A 16,680-nucleotide genomic window follows, 5' to 3' on the forward strand; every position below is an offset into this window, starting at 1 on the left:
GATGGGGGATTTCAATATCCACCACCAAAATTGGCTCAGCAGCAGCACTACTGATCAAGCTAGTCAGATCCTAAAGTATACAGCTGCTGGATTAGTTCTGTGGCAGGTGGTGAGGGTAACAACAAGAGGGATAAACATATTTGATTCCATCCTTAATAATCTGCTGGCTGCAGATACATCGGTCCCTTGACAGTATCGGTAAGGGTGACCACCGTGCGCACCTTGCGGAGACAAAGTCTCGCCTTCACATTGAGAATACCCTCCATTTTGTTGTGTGGCTAACTGAGAAGTGTTAAACAGATTTAGCAACTCAAGACTAGGCATCCATGAGGTGATAAGCGCCATTAACAACAATAGAATCATACTGTAACATAGTCTTCAACCTCGTGGTGGGAAGTCCAGAACTTACCGTATGTGGCAGTTAATTCAACTCTTGAGCCAAGCAGTCTACAATAATTTAGAGTCCTGTTCCAATTGCCAGTGAGTTGAATCTGTCACTGGAAGACTGGCGCATGTCCCACAGAGCATTTGGATTAAAAAGTAACAGAAATAATAGGAAAAGATTAGGTGATGTAGAGTGGGAGAGGAGGAGTTTCCAGTGCACGGGTCCTTTCCACAAATATTCATTTCTCAATAGTTTGATTTGGTGATTGTACAGCATAGTGATGTATTCCTGTGAGAAACCAAAATGACATTTCAGCAAAGATGTGTGGTATATGATGATTGATCCAGAATTTGCCCTTTCCCTCTCCTCAAGTTGTATGTTTCAACTTACTGCAATGATGTTCTGCAATATGTTTACATTGTTTTTATAATCCATGTGACAGACGAATACCTAACCAAACAATGGAGATATCCGATTGAACTGCATGGCATTGGGAAGTACGGGAATGATTCCTACAGGATTTTCTGTGTCAAAGAATGGAAGGCGGTAAGAGTCAAAAAAGGTTTTATCTGTTAACAAGGCTTCTATATTCAACATACATGTGGCAATGGTAAATGGAGTTGGCAACTTCCATATAATTTACAACAAAAAACTGGCAACTCATGGTGACAAGTCCATGTCTGTGTTACTGCTCCATACAAACCTTGAGCCTCCCTTCAGCTCACCCTATCAGCATATCCTTCTCATATTTTGGGCATTAGTTCACTACAGCAGTTGTGCCTGAAGAGGCCTTTACCCTAGTTATTCCACCTGGCACACTGACACTTCAAATGAATGTACTGGTTTAAAATCTGGATTAGTTTATACATTGAAAACTGGGTGTGTAGGCATAGAAAGAGATTGAAATACAGCCAGCCCCAACATCTCCAATCCTAGTGAATGAAGGTGACTATCCCAGTGCCAATAATTCAGTAACACTATTGCTTAGCACCACTTCCAACCCTTGAGCTATATGATACAAGTCAGGAAGGTTAACCCCCTGCTTAGATAGTGTCCCACCCTTATGTGCTTTTAGGAGAACCACAGTTTACATTGGTCCTGTAGAGCAGAACAACAGAAAGATCAGTAATGGGTCTTGCTCTGTCAGAAGCACCTTTTTGAAAGTGTACTTTAGCCTTATGAATCACATCCTCCATTCAACCACAGTTATAAAGCCTGCAAAGCCCGTAGTGAAAAGGCTAATACATAAGATGCATATCAGGGTGTGTGGAGGGCAAAAGGATAAATCTCTCTCTCTCTCTCTCTCTCTCTTCCCCCCCCTCCCCCCCTCTGTGGGGCCGCCAGGATTTGATTTATTGTAGTCACATGTATGGGAGTGCAGTGAAAAGCTTTATTTGCAAGCAGTGCGGGCAGATCATAGTAAGCAAGGACATGCAGATCATAGGGTGCTTAGATAGAGTGAGGCATGCAGTGCGTAAAGCAAGATCAATATTATTTGAAGTTAGAGAGTCCATTCATCAGTCTAATAACGGCATTGAAGAAGCTGTTCTTGAACCTGTTGGTGCATGCATTCAAACTTCTGTATCTTCTGCCTGATGGAGGAGGTTGTAGGAGAACGTTACCAGGGTGGAAAGGGTGTTTGATGATGTTGGCAGCCGTTCCTCGGAAGTGAGAGTTGTAAATAAAGTCCATGGATGATCTGGGCTGTGCACATAACCTTCTGTGGTTTGTTAAGGTCCTGGGCGGAGCAGTTGCCATACGAGGCCATTATGAACCTGGACAGTATGGTTCCTGTGGTGCATCTGTAAACGTTGGTGAGGTGTCCTTATGGACATGCCGAATTTCCTAAGCCGCCTGAGGAAAAAGATGTTGTGCCCTCCTGACTGTAGCATCTTGACACTTGTTTGAAATATTCTTTTCTTTCTGAGTTGTGTTGAAGAGGTGATGACGATCCAAATTAGTTATATAGCTCTGCTTGAAAGATTTCTCGATTTTGTGGGTAAATGCAACATATTTTTACCAAATTAAAAAATGGTCACAATAGGGCCCTGTTGAAAATGTGGGTGTTGATGGATAAAGAAGAGATACTAAAAAGCCTGGCAGCACTCCAAGTGGAGAGGTCACCAGACCTGAATAAGATGCATATTACATGCTCAGAGTGGTACAGGAGCAAATTGCAGAGCCATTGACAAAACTTTCGCAGCCTGTCTGATCACAGAATTAATCTCGGGGGACTAGATTACTGCAAGTGTGAGGCTGTTGTTTAAGAAAGGGGCAAGGGCAAACCTAAGAAACTACAGACCTGTGAATTTGATATCAATAGTGAGAATCTGGATTAGTGGTGCTGGAAAAGCACAGCAGTTCAGGCAGCATCCGAGGAGCAGTAAAATCGACGAAGAGAAAAAGTAGCATAGAGTGGGGGAGGGGATGGAGGTGATAGGTCAGGGAGGAAGGTGGAGTGGATAGGTGGAAAAGAAGAGTGGGGGAGGGGATGAAGGTGATAGGTCAGGGAGGAGGGTGGAGTGGATAGGTGGAACAGAAGATAGGCAGGTAGAACAAGTCATGGGGACAGTGCTGAACTGGAAGTTTGGAACTGGGGTGAGGTGGGGGAAGGGGAAATGAGGAAGCTGTTGAAGTCCACATTGTCCTACCTGCCTATCTTCTTTTCCATCTATCCACTCCACCCTCCTCCTTGACCTATCACCTCCATCCCCTCCCCCATTCACCTATTGTACTCACCCTCCCCTCAGGCACTCTGCTGGTATCCCTGATTAAGGGCTTTTGCCTGAAACATCAATTTTACTGCTCCTCAAATGCTGCCTGAACTGCTGTGCTTTTCCAGAACCACTAATCCAGAATCTAGTTTCCAGCATGTGCAGTCATTGTTTTTATCCATCAATAGTGAGAAACTGGTGGAGGCCATAATGTCGCATGAGATGACTATGTACTTAGAGAAAAAGCAAGTTAATACTTGACATGGCTTTGTCAAGAGCAGGACATGTCTGACAAATTTAATTGAGTTGTTTGACGGGGTGACACAAGCAGTGAATAAGGGTAATGCTGTCATAGTTATACATGTGGACTTTAAGAAAGCATTTGATATGGTGCCACGTGGCAGGCTGATTAGCAATTTAGAAATGTTTGGGATAGATGAGTCCTTGACAACATGGATTAAAGTTGGCCAAAAGATAGGGAGTAGGATATTAGCGAGCTTTGAGACGATTTACAACTCAGGTTGAGGTTCTGGATGTAAGTTTGCTCGTTGAGCTGGAAGGTTCATTTTCAGATGTTTCGTCACCATACCTAGTAACATCAGCAAGCCTCCGGTGAAGCACTGGTGTTAGTGACCTACTTTCTATTTATGTATTTAGGTTTCCTTGGGTTGGTGATGTCATTTCCTGTTCTTTTTCTCAGAGGGTGGTAAATGTGGTCCATATCGATGTGCTTGTTGGTAGAGTTCCGGTTGGAATGTGTTGTCCCAGTTGAAGTGGTGTCCTTCCTCAGCTGTGTGTAAGGATACTAGTGATGTCTTTTTGTGGCTAATTGATATTCATTTATCCTGGTGGCCAGTTTTCTGCCTGTTCGTCCAACATAGTGTTTGTTACAGTTCTTGCAAGGTGTTATGTAAATGACATTAGTTTTGCTTGTTGTCTGTATGGGGTCTTCCAAGTACATTAGCTGCTGCTTTAGTGTGTTGGTGAGTTTGTGGGCTATCATGATGCAAGAGGTCTGAGTAGTCTGGTAGTCATTTCCAAGGTGTCTTTGATGTAGGGGAGAGTGGTTAGGATTTCTGGATGCATTTTGTCTGCTTATTTGGATTTGTTGCTAAGAAATTGGCAGGCTATGTTCATTGGGTATCAGTTTTTTTTGAATATACTATATATGTGGTTTTCCTCTGATCTTTGTAGTTCCTCTGTACTGCAGTATGTGGTATTGAAATAATATTCTAATGCAGCTTCATTTGTTGGGATGTTGTTTCTGTAGTTCAGAATTTGGTCTGTATGTGTTGTTTTTCTGTAGATGCAAGTTTGAAGTTCCCCATTAGCTGTTCACTCTACTGTGACATCCAGGAATGGCAGTTTGTTGTTGTTTTCCTCCTCTTTAATAAATTTTATGTCAGTAAGGATATTATTGATGGTCTTGAAGATTTCCTCTGATTTGTTTTATTTTCCAGCCTTGGGCGACTCTCTGTGTGGAGACTGCACATTCTCTCCATATCTGCGTGGGTTTCCTCCGGGTGCTCCGGTTTCCTCCCACAGTCCAAAGATGTGCAGGTCAGATGAATTGGCCATGCTAAATTGCCCATAGCGTTAGGTGCATTAGTCAGAGGGAAATAAGTCTGGGTGGGTTACTCTTCGGAGGGTGGGTGTGGACTTGTTAGCCCGAAGGGCCTGTTTCCACACTGTAGGGAATCTAATCTAATCTAATCTAGTGATGACAAAGGTGTCTTCCACGTAGCAGACCCAAAGTTTGGGTTGGATATTTGGCAGAGCTGTTTGTTCGAGTCACTGCTTAACTGCCTCTGCTAAGAACCCTGATATTGGAGATCCCATGGGTGTTCCATTGGTTTGTCTGTATGTTTTGGTCCTACCATCTTGGAAATGACTGTCAGACTACTTAGACCTCTTGGCATCATGATAGCCCACAAACCCACCAACACACTAAAACAGCAGCTAATAAACTTGAAAGACCCCATACAAACAGAAGCAAAACTAATGTCATTTACATAATACCTTGCAAGGACTGTAACAAACACTACATTGGGCAAACAGGTAAGAAACTGGCCACCAGGATACATGAGCATCAACTAGCCACAAAAAGACATGACCCACTATCACTAGTATCCTTACAAACAGATGAGGAAGGACACCACTTTGACAGGGACCAAATATCCAACCTAGGACAGCCAAATAGAGACACGCACGAGAGCTCCTAGAAGCATAGCATTCCAACTAGAGCTCTATCAATAAACACATCGATTTGGACCCCGTTTACCACCCTCTGAGAAAAAGAACAGGAAACAACATCACCAGAACAAATGACATCACCAACGGAAATGACATCACCAACTTAAGGAAAACTAAACACATAAATAGAAAGTGGGTCACTAACACCAGTGCTTTACCAGAGGCTCACTAATGATGTTACCTAGTATGGTGACGAAATGTCTGAAAATTAACCCTCCAGCTCAGCGAGCAAACCTACATCCAGAATAGAATCTTTATAGATGGGCATTTCTTAGATGGAGATGAGGGTAAGCTAGCCAGTAATATAAAGGAAGACTGTATGAGTTTCTTTTGATATATAAAGGGCAAAAGAGAGGCAAAATTGAATATTGGGCTGCTGGAATATGATGCTGGTGAGATAGTAGTGGGGAACAAGGAAATGGCTGCGGAACTGATTTGTGTTAATTGTCATGTTGGAAGACGTGAGTAATATCCCAAAATTTCAAGAGTGGGGCAGAGCTCAGTATGGTCACCATCATCAAGGAGAAGGTGTTAGAAAAATTAAATGGCCTGAAGGTGGATAAATAACCTGGGCCAGATGGACCACACTCCAGAGTTCTAAGGAAGATAGCTGAAGAGATAGTGGAGGCGTTTGTGGTGATCTTTCAAGAATCGCTAGAATCAGGGAGGGTCTCAGAGGACTAGAAAATCACTAACTGACTTTGCGCTGTTTAAAGGGGAGTGAGGCAATTTCCTTGGTCGTGGGTAAGATCGTGGAATCCATTGTAAAGGATGGGATTTCTGAATATTTGGAAGTGTATGGTAAAACAGGGCAAATTCAACGTGGTTTCATCAAGGGGAGGTCATGCCTAACAAATCTGCTAGAATTCTTTGAGGAAGTTATGAGCAGGTTAGGCCAAAGATAACCAAAGGATGTTATCTCCCTGGATTTCAAGAAGACCTTTGGACAAAAACAAGGACGTATTTTGTATAGCCATATCTCTCATTCTGGTTTTGATGGTAAATGCACAATTTATTTTAACTGACATCAGAGGGTACTGAGTAAGATAGGGCCCATGGTGTTCGAGGCTAGGTGCTCGCATGGATAGAAGTTTGGCAATCTGGCAGGAAGCAGAGAGTGGGAATAAAAGGGCCCTTCTCAGGTCGACAGCCAGTGACAATTGGTGTTCAGCAAGGCTCCGTGTTGGGACCACAACTTTTCGCTTTACACATTAATGATCTTGATGAAGGAACTCAGGACATTCTGGCTATGTTGCCAATTATACAAAGATAGGTAAAAGTACAGGTAATACTGAGGAGGTGGGGAGGCTGCAGAATGACTTGGGTTAAGAGAGTGGGCAAAAAGGTGGTAGATGGAATACAACGTGGGAAAGTGTGAGGTCATGCACTTTGGTAGTAAAAATAGAAATATGGACTAATTTCTAAAAGAGGAGAAAACTCAGAAGTCTGAAGAGCAAAGAAGCTTGGGAGTTCTAGTTCAGGATTCTCTCAAGGTAAACTTTCAGGTTAGGAAAGCAAATATAGTGTCAGCATTTATTTTAAGAGGAGTAGAATATAAAAGCAGGGATGTACTTCTGAGGCCTTATAATGCTCTGGTCAGACAACATTTAGAATATTGTGAGTAATTTTGGGCCGCATACCTAGGAAGTATGTTCTGGCCCTGGACCGTGTTCAGAGGAAGTTCACAAGAATGATCCCACGAGTGAAAGGCTTAACATATGAGGAATGTTTGAGGACTCTGAATGTCTACTTAACAGAATTTAAAAGACTGAGCGGGGACCTAGTTGAAACTTACAGAATGCTGAACGGCCTAAACAGAGTGGATGTTGAGAAGATTTTTCCATTAGCAGGAGAGACTAGGACCCAAAGGGAAGACCCTTTAGAACAGAGAAGAGGAGAAACTTCTTCAGCCAGAGAGTGGTGAATCTATGGAATTCATTGCCTCAGAAGGCTGTGGAGGCCAGATCATTGAGTACATTTAAAAAGGAGATAAATAGGTTCTTGATTGCCAAGAGGATCTAAGGTAACAGGGAGAAAGTGGGAGATTGGGCATGAGAATTTAATCAGCCATGACTGAATGGTGGAGCAGACTCAATGAGCCAAATGGCCTAATTTCTGCTCCTATGTCTTATGGTCTTGTGATCCCAGTTGTGATCAGATATTGACATGCAATGCCTCCCCATATAGCATTGGGATAATATTAGCTCATAGGTGGCCCAATAAAGAGGAACGCCCAGTGTTTACCTCCAGAACTTTGGCTAATGCAGAGCATAAATTTGCCCAGCGAAAGAAGGAAGCTTTAGTTCATATTTGGAGTCAGGAAGTTCTACCAATACCTTTACAGATATTAATTTGATATAATAACGGATGGCAAACCTCGGTAGGTCAACTTAAAGAGGACGAGGCAATGAGCTCTCATACTAGGTTCAAGTTATTACTTAATTACAAGTCGGACCAACATCCGGGAAGTCAATGCGGATGCAATGAGCTGCCTCCTGCTGGCAGACGAGAGACTGATGTGAATGCCATTGGAAGAGTCTGGATTAGTTTTCAATTTTCCTGACACACTTCCAGTCACAGCTGGCATTATCAGACTTTGGACACAATAAGATCCATTCCTGGCAAAACTGAAATAACTGGTGGTGATGGGGGAAACTAGAAGTCCATCACAACCAGAATTGAAACATTTTTGGACCTGGAAAGATCGCAGTAGAGGACAGCATATTATTATGGGCAGCATGAGTGATTGTCCCGAGCAAAGGTCACAGCCAGATACTGATTGAACTCCACCAGGGTCATCCAGGGGTTTCCAAAATAAAAGTGTTGTCAAGAAGTTATATATGATGGCCAGGATTGAATGCACAAATACAGCATTAGTGGGGCAGTGCCCAGAATGCCAACAAGGACAAACATTATTGCCAGCAGCTCCCCCACATTAGTGGGAATGGTCAGATAAACCCTGGACTTGGTTGCACGTGACTACTCTGGTCCTTCCATGGGCTCAGTGTTATGAACATGTGTAGGCTTTATTCATCAAACACACAGACAATGACAGAAAAACTGTGAACATCTTGCAACATTCAGACTCCAGAAGTGTTTATCACAGACAACAGGCCATTGTTTACTAGCAGGGAATTTGAGTAGAGCATAGAATATTACAGTGCAGCACAGGTCTTCGATGTTGCGCTGACCTGTGAAACCAGTCTGAAGCCCATTATTATCCATATGTTTATCCAATGATGATTTAAATGCCCTTAAAGTCAGCGAGTCTGCTACTGTTGCAGGCAGGGCATTCCATGCTCTTACTACTCTCTGAGTAAAGAACCTACCTCTGACATCTGTCCTATATCTTAACACCCTCAATTTAAAGCTATGTCCTCTCGTGCGAGCCATCACCATCAGAGGAAAAAGGCTCTCACTGTCCACCCTCTTTAATCCTCTCATTACCTTGTATGTCTCTATTAAGTCACCTCTTAAGCATCTTCTCTCCAATGAAAACCGCCTCAAATCCCTCAGCCTTTCCTCACAAGACCTTCCCTCCATACCAGGCAACCTTCAGGTAAATCTACCCTGCACCCTTTCCAATGCTTCCACATTCCTCCTATCATGCGGCGACCAGAATTGTACGCAATATTCCCAGTGTGGTCGCACCAGAGTTTTGAACAGCTGCAACATGATCTCGTGGATCCAAAACTTTAACCCCTCTACCAATAAAAGCTAACACATTGTATGCCTTCTAAACAACGTTGTCAACCTGGGTGGCAACTTTCAGGGATCTATTCACAAGGACACTGAGATCTCTCTGACAACCACACTACCATTAGCCCAGTACTCTGAATTCCTGTTACCCCTTCCAAAGTGAATCACCTCACACTTTTCCACATTAAACTCTATTTGTCCCCTTTCAGCCTAGCTCTGCAACATATCTATGTCCCTCTGTAACCTGAAACATTCTATTGCGCAATCCAAAACTCCACTGACTTTAGTGTAATCCACAAATTTACTGACCCATTCTTCTACATCCTCATACAGGTCAATTATAAAAATGACAAACAGCAATGGCCCCAAAACAGATCCTTGCGGACACTACTAGTAACTGAACTCCAAGGTGAATATTTCCCATCAACCATCATTCTTTGTCTTCTTTTAGCTAGCTAATTTCTGATCTAAACTGCTAACTCACCCTGAATCCCATGTCTCTGTATTTTCTGCAATAGTATACCATGGGAAACCTTATCACATGCTTTACAGAAATCCATATACACCACATCAACCGCTATACTGTCACCCACCTGCTTGGTCACCATCTCAAAGAACTCAATGAGGTTTGTGAGGCACAACCTACCCTTCACAAAACCATGTTGACTATCCCTAATCAAATTATTCCTTCCTAGATAATTATAAATTCTACCTCTTATATCCTTTCCAACACTTTACCCACAACCGAAGTAAGGCTCACTGGGTGATAATTAACAGGCTTGTCTCTACTCCCCTTCTTGAACAAGGGAACAACATTTGCTAAAAAATGTGTTGCTGGAAAAGCGCAGCAGGTCAGGCAGCATCAAAGAAGAAGGAGAATCGATGTTTCGGGCATAAGCCCTTCTTCAGGAATGAGAAGGGTGTGCCAAGCGGAAGATGAGTCGCTCTTCCTCCAGGCGTCGTGTTGCCATGGTCTGGCGATGGAGGAGGCCAAGGACCTGCATGTCCTTGGCGGAGTGGGAGGGGGAGTTAAAGTGTTCAGCCACGGGGCGGTTGGGTTGGTTTGCTATCCTCCAATCTTCTGGCACTAATCCTGTAGTCAATGACAACATAAAGATCAAAGCCAAAGGCTCTGCAATCTCATCCCTGTGTCCCAGAGAATCCTAGGATAAATCCCATCCAATATGACTCTATAGTCTAATAGCCTGTATCTCAGTATCTCCTCAACAAAATGTCTTTTTCCAGTGTGAATACTGATGAAACATATTAATTTAGTGGCTCTCATCTCTTCGGACTCCATGCACAACTTCCCACTACTGTCCTTGACTGGCCCTAATCTTATTCTAGTCTTTCTTTTATTCCTTACATACCTATAGAAAGCTTTGGGTTTCCTTGATCCTACCTGCCAAATACTTCTCATGTCCCCTCCTGGCTCTTCTTAGCTCTCTCTTTCGGTCTTTCCTGGCTAACTTCTAACTCTCAAGCGCCCCAACTGATCCTTGACCTCTCATTCTAACATAAGCCCTCTTCTTCCTCTTGACAAAAGATTCAACTTCTTTAGTAAACCACGGCTCTCTCACTTGACCACTTCCTCCCTGCCTGACAGGTACATGCTTATCAAGGGCACGCAGTAGCTGTTCCTTGAGCAAGCTGCACATTTTAATTGTGCCCATCGCCTATAGTTTCCCTCCCCATCCTATGCATCCTAAATCTTGCCCAATCGCATCGTAATTTCCTTTCCCCCATAATTGCCCTGTGGTATATACTATCACTTTCCATCGCTAAAGTAAACATAACCGAAATGTGGAGGGATGAAGGGCTTATGCCTTTTCCAGCACCACACTCTTGACCACGATAACCGAATTGTGGTCACTATCACCAAAGTGCTCACCTACCTCCAAATCTAACACCTGGCCGGGTCCATTACCCAGTACCAAATCCAATGTGGCCTCGCCCCTTGTTGGCCTGTCTCCATACTGTTTCAAGTACTCGAGCTATAGTATTTCCAGTCAATATTTGGAAAATTAAAGTCCCCTATAACAACTACCCTGTTACCTTCGCTCCTATCCAGATTTATCTTTACCTCTACATCTTTGGAACTTTTCAGAGGCCTATAGAAAACTTCCAACAGGGTGATCTCTCCTTTCCTGTTTCTAACCTCAGCCCGTACCACCTCAGTAGACGAATCCTCGTCAAGCATCCTTTTTGCTAGTGTAATACTGTCCTTGACTAACAATGCTACACCTCCCTCTCTTTTACCAACTTCCCTGTCCTTACTGAAACATCTAAACCCCGCAACCTGCAACAACCATTTCTGTCCCTGCTAAATCCATGTATTTCCTTAGGTCAAATGGTATTCAACATATAAGGACAGCTGCAGATGATCCATTATCTGATGGTCTGTCACAAAGAGCAGTTCAAAGTTTGAAGGCAATCTCAAAGAATTGGCCTACAATTTCTCTCGATACCAAACTGCCCCAGTTCCTATTTGATTGTAGGAGCACCCCTCATGCATTTATAGGAAGGCCTCCTGCATAGTTACTAACGGGGAAAAGACTGTGCACCAGGTTAAATCTGATCTTCCTGGACCTGTGGGAAAGAGGGTGAAATGGCACCAGGAACATTAATGCTGACACAAATCTCCGATAAGTGAGAGAGACAGTTTATTTCAGGAAGAAATTTAGTGTAGAAACCATGGAAATGGCTCCGCATGGGTCAGAGGCATGGTCAACCTGAGGTCGGGCCCAGTGACATAATGTTTGGGTCAGTGCAATGGTTCTGAACAAGCACACGAACCATATGAAAGCTGCAAACTCCCAAACGGTGTGAGAGCAAAATGCCCAGGACCTCAAAAGCTATACCAACTGTGCCAGAACCCATGGATTTTCCCCCTCTGTCAAATATTGAAAATACTTCAGAATCTGAGATGAACACAGTGAATGTCGGCCCTTGACACCATTGCGGCCTGAAGAAGAGAATGAATTTCTTTCAACATGCTCTGGGTGCAAGAGGCAAGCTACTGTGCGTTAGACACTGCCTGTATCCGAGGCAGAGTCAGGGGAACCTGATTTGGTGCGAAATTGGTCCAGGAGAAGCTTGAAAACAAAAAGAACCAGACTATGTCCTTGTACTCAGAGGGGGAGGGATGTAGTGAAATCACAAGGTCAGCCAGTGGACCTCGTCGAATATGAGTTCCCTGATTGGGACTGTTAATCTGGTCCAATCAGCGAGCAATGGCTGACAGATAAAAAGGAGTGTCAGACATGCAGTTCACTCTGAGAGCTGGATCACTATCAAGGACTCTCCACACGTTTAAATAAAAGGGTGACTTCATAACAGGCTACCTCGATGGAGTTATTTCAGTTTGATCATCAATGCATGAATTGATGCAGAATACAGAATGGAACTTTGTATGTAGATTTTACAACATAATTCAGAAACAAGGGGATGTAGACATCCTAAAATTGTTAGGCAATGAAGAAGCTATTTGGAGTAAAAAAAGCAAAGGAATTTTGGGTTTATAACAAGAAATAAAATGCAAACCACAACCAGGAAGCTATGATAGACTCAGGAAAGGCAGATGCTCCTGACATGTTTAGAATACTATGTTCACGTTATGGGCTTCTCAATACTGTAGAAAAAAGTACCTTGAAGTAGTGATATTTATCAGCCATCTTTGTGAATGGAAACTCAAAAACACAAAGCTATTTCCTCAGTTTTCCTAATTTACTTTCCTCCAACAGAGAAAATCAAAAGGATGATTTTTGGGTGTTCAAAAAGGCTAAAAGAAAGGCAGAAAAAGTACAAGCAATTTACAGCCAATAATTGACAAATCAAAGATGCATTACAAGCACAATTTCAAGGGAGAGGCGATAAAAGGATACATTTTTAAAATCTTTTGCGTGCATAATATACTAAGTATATTGTATAGAGTCACTTTTTAACAAGTGTTTCATCTGCTCACCAAGTGTAATAGTGACTGAACAGGTTGGATAGAAAATATCTCTGGTCACTTGTTAATGCTTTGTTAGCAATTTCTATGGCACAGTTTTGACATGCTATTTATCACTTCTTCCATTTTTGTCAATCATTTGTTCATATTTGCCTATGATTCATTGTGATTCTCTCCAGTCCTTTAGACTAGCCCCTTTCACTGGTTTAATTCTGAGCCTGGTATTTTGTGACAACCACGTTACATCTACTAAAAAATAAAAACAAGCGTCAGGCTATTCCACCTGTTAAAGTTTGAGTCTATCGAATGCTGTCCAGTTGTTACATTTGTAAAACAACAGTAAATCTCAACTGAAAACACACAAAGTGGGAAAAAATATTCAGTCTGTCCTCCTGTTCCGTGGTCTGGAGGTAACTTGACTGTTTCTTGAGATAGCAAGATTAGCCAAACAGCTAGTGATCGAGAGAGAATTCTGAATAACAATAACTGAACAATTATCTTAAAGGCTCAGTCAATTCCCTAACATTCCAATTCCAAATCAGGCACCCTGTGAAAACATGCCAAGTCTCATCTTTCTGCCTGTACTCAGTGACAAGACAGTAACAGCTCGGTATGTTGAATTGTGCATTGAACTACCTTCTTACGACACTCCAAACGCACAAAAACAGAAGTGCTCTGAAAGTGTGTGAGCACATTCTCTGCTCATTCATGTTTTTTTCTTTGTTTTTGTTTCCCAGGTGAAGCCTCAAGATCACAAACTCAACAAGTACTGGGAATGGCTTTGGGCAAATCAGGAGTCGTTGGGCCTGTCCTAACCACTCACAATACTGCTGATTCCTCATAAAGTGTATTAGTTGGAATTTGTTGCAGCCTGATAACTCTCAGAGGTATGATTAATGCACAGGCGAGAAATGTGCATTCTGTTTATTACGGAAATGCAGACCCAGCAATTAGTACCTTGCAGTGGTGGATAATGATATTGCATGGAGCAGTGTCAATCATGGCAAGCCAAGTGGCAGTAGTTTTAAAAGTGCAAAATTAGCTGATCTTCATCATGTGCTCCAATTAGTCTCATTATGTCTTTCAATAAGAAAAATGAGGGTTGGGATCAGGGATGAAAAATGTCACCCAGAGTCCTGCTTCTCACTATCTTAAAAGAAGTTGGACATTGAATGAAAACAAGGCTGTAGATCTGATTTTAAATCAGAATTATGTTAGCCAAACTTTCTGGCCATGTTGCTGTTGGTTCAGTTCTCAGACATAATGTTCCTGAAATACAACATTGAAACTGATATTGGCACAACTCCTTATTGTGCAACACATCTGCTTCATTGCACAATGATGAACTCTTATCATGTGGGCAGTACAGTTCATCCATTGTGTCAGATAAACTAATCTAAGCAGCTTTTACACAAGTTCCAAGCAATTGTACTTGGCAATACAAACTCAGCATTCTTTGCTCAGCCTGGAACACTTGATGTACATTTTTGCTCGACCGATCAGCTAAGGGAGCATGTGTTTAACAGTTATCTCTCCTTAAATTACCTCAATTAATTTTACAACTTCACAGTGACAATAAGCTGCTACTATAACTAATGTGATTGATTAATATACAATAATGTTGAGCTAGTAGTCATAATTTGCGAAATGCCACAGAGGAAATATAGTGAGAAACTAATAAGGGAGAACTATGTTTACCTCTCCTATAATTTGGTGTGGTGCTGTGTTGATCAGTCTTTGCAACACTAAAGAAATCCTGGCTTCTTTCTCCCTTGCATGTTTTCTGCCCCAACCCCCAACCTCAAACACCTTCTCCTCTAAAAAAGTTAAAGAATTAAGCAACACGTTGTAATGTCCTGCTTCATGTGTAGTACTGTACTTACTGGCAGTCTCTTCTACTGGAACATTTTGTCTTAATCTATTTTCTCTCACTTCTGGAATTCCTCTCACGGGGCAGTGTTACTTTTTCACTGCCCTTTTTTATGACTTCAGGAAAATTTGGGGTGGACTCCCATCATTGTCTGCAAGACTGGAAATGTTATTTTCATTGTATTGAGATGTAACAACATGAATTAGGTTTTAGAAATTTGAGTACATACATTGGATTTCTTATGGAGTTTTTTAAAATTTTTCATATTATTTCAAGTTAAATAAAAGTTAAAAATACAAAATAAATTGTTACTTTGGTCTTTGTTAATGTTCTAATCTCATTTAGAATCTAAAGGAGAGGGCCAAATTGTAATTCGTTTCTTTTCCGCCCTTATTGATCCTGAGTTAACCACATCACCCTGTGCCACTGCCTTGTCTCCAATATGAGCAGGATGAAAGAGCCGGGGATTCCGGGTGGAGACAAGATTGTGGGTGGACTGACAAAGGCTGAGGGAGCGAACTGAGCAGTGCTGGGACTATAGAATGAGGTGAATGGAAGAGTAGTGAGCCGAACTTTCTGTATCAACATGTAGATGGTCATACCAAGGGACTGTGCAGTGCTGGAGCCAATTCTGGGGAATGAAGCCAAACAGGTGGTCGGAGTGACAGTGGAGGAGCATTTTAGTGATAGTGACCACAACACTGTTCCTTTTACGTTTGTTATGGAAAAGGAGAAAGATGGTCTGCAAAAGAAGGTTTTGGATTGGCGGGGGAATGACAGCTTTTATTAAAATGAGGCAGAAACAAGCCAGAGTAAGCTGGGACCACCTCCTTGTGGGCGAATCCACAGAAAAGTGGGGAGGCGTTCAAAATTATATTGGGGAATAAACAGACTCAATATGTTTCCTTTAGGGTGAAACATAGGAGCAACAAGTCCACAGAACCCTGGATGCCTCGAAATATTCAGGACTGGATTAAAAAGAAAAGAGAGACATAGGGTACAAAGGAGAAAAGCAATGGAGGCCCGAGAGGAGTGCAGAAAGTGCAGGACAGAACTTAAAATAACCAGGAGAGCAAAAAGGGGCCATGAGAAAATGTTGTTGGGCAAGACTAGGAACAATTCCAAGACATTCTACAAGAATATCAAGAGGAAGAAAATAACCAGAGAAAGAGTAGGATCCATCGGGGTGAAGGCAGATATCTGTGCACGGAATCAGTGACATTGGTAAAGTGTCACATGAGTTTTTCAAAAGGAGGAGGATGTTGGTACAGAATTCGAGAAGACGATGGACTGTGAGGTTCTTGAACAGTTTAATAAAGGAGCATTTCAACTATGAAGAGAGGTTGGATAAGCTTAGGTAGATTTCTTGGGAACAGAGAAGTTTGGGGCGGGGGGGGAACCCAATAAAATTAAGAGGGGCATAGACAAGGAGGATAGAAAGCAGCTATTCCCCTTAGTTGAAGGGGAAGGGGGATCATTTTAAAGTGAAAAGTAGGGACTTGAGGAAAATCTATTTCACCCAGAGGCTAGTATGGCGTGACGAGATAATCTCACAGCCTGTAAAAAGTGCTTGGCTGATCATTTAAATGAGCTGGGAGTTGGGGAGCAATATAGAATCAAAACCAAAAGATATATTTAAGATCACTGAAAGTCACTGAGCTGAAGGAGAAAAGGTGTTCAGTTTGTAATGGAGAAGGTTTTTCATGTGGCCAGAAACATGTCAAACGTTAGCCAAGGGCATTGGGGCTTAATGTTAATTCTGCGCAGACGGTATAACAATTCAAAAAAGCAGATATATATTCAAATG

At 42.3% G+C, this 16,680-nt stretch overlaps 1 protein-coding gene across 5 annotated transcripts in view; it reads left to right on the forward strand.

Annotated features, from left to right (window-relative positions):
• mbd4 (methyl-CpG binding domain protein 4) overlaps positions 1-15,160 on the forward strand; it is a 31,056-nt gene extending 15,896 nt beyond the window's left edge. For 4 of the 5 annotated variants that reach the window (XM_043708444.1, XM_043708445.1, XM_043708447.1 and 1 more), the window contains 2 exons: positions 828-931; positions 13,741-15,160. In XM_043708444.1, coding sequence (XP_043564379.1) covers positions 828-931; positions 13,741-13,818 — 182 coding nt within the window. In that variant the 3' untranslated portion in view covers positions 13,819-15,160. The remainder of the gene's footprint in view (positions 1-827; positions 932-13,740) is intronic. The other variant, XM_043708448.1, reaches the window with a different exon arrangement.
• The last annotated feature ends 1,520 nt before the right edge of the window (positions 15,161-16,680 follow it).

Source organism: Chiloscyllium plagiosum, chromosome 18 (assembly GCF_004010195.1).
Source record: "Chiloscyllium plagiosum isolate BGI_BamShark_2017 chromosome 18, ASM401019v2, whole genome shotgun sequence".
Classification (NCBI taxonomy): domain Eukaryota; kingdom Metazoa; phylum Chordata; class Chondrichthyes; order Orectolobiformes; family Hemiscylliidae; genus Chiloscyllium; species Chiloscyllium plagiosum.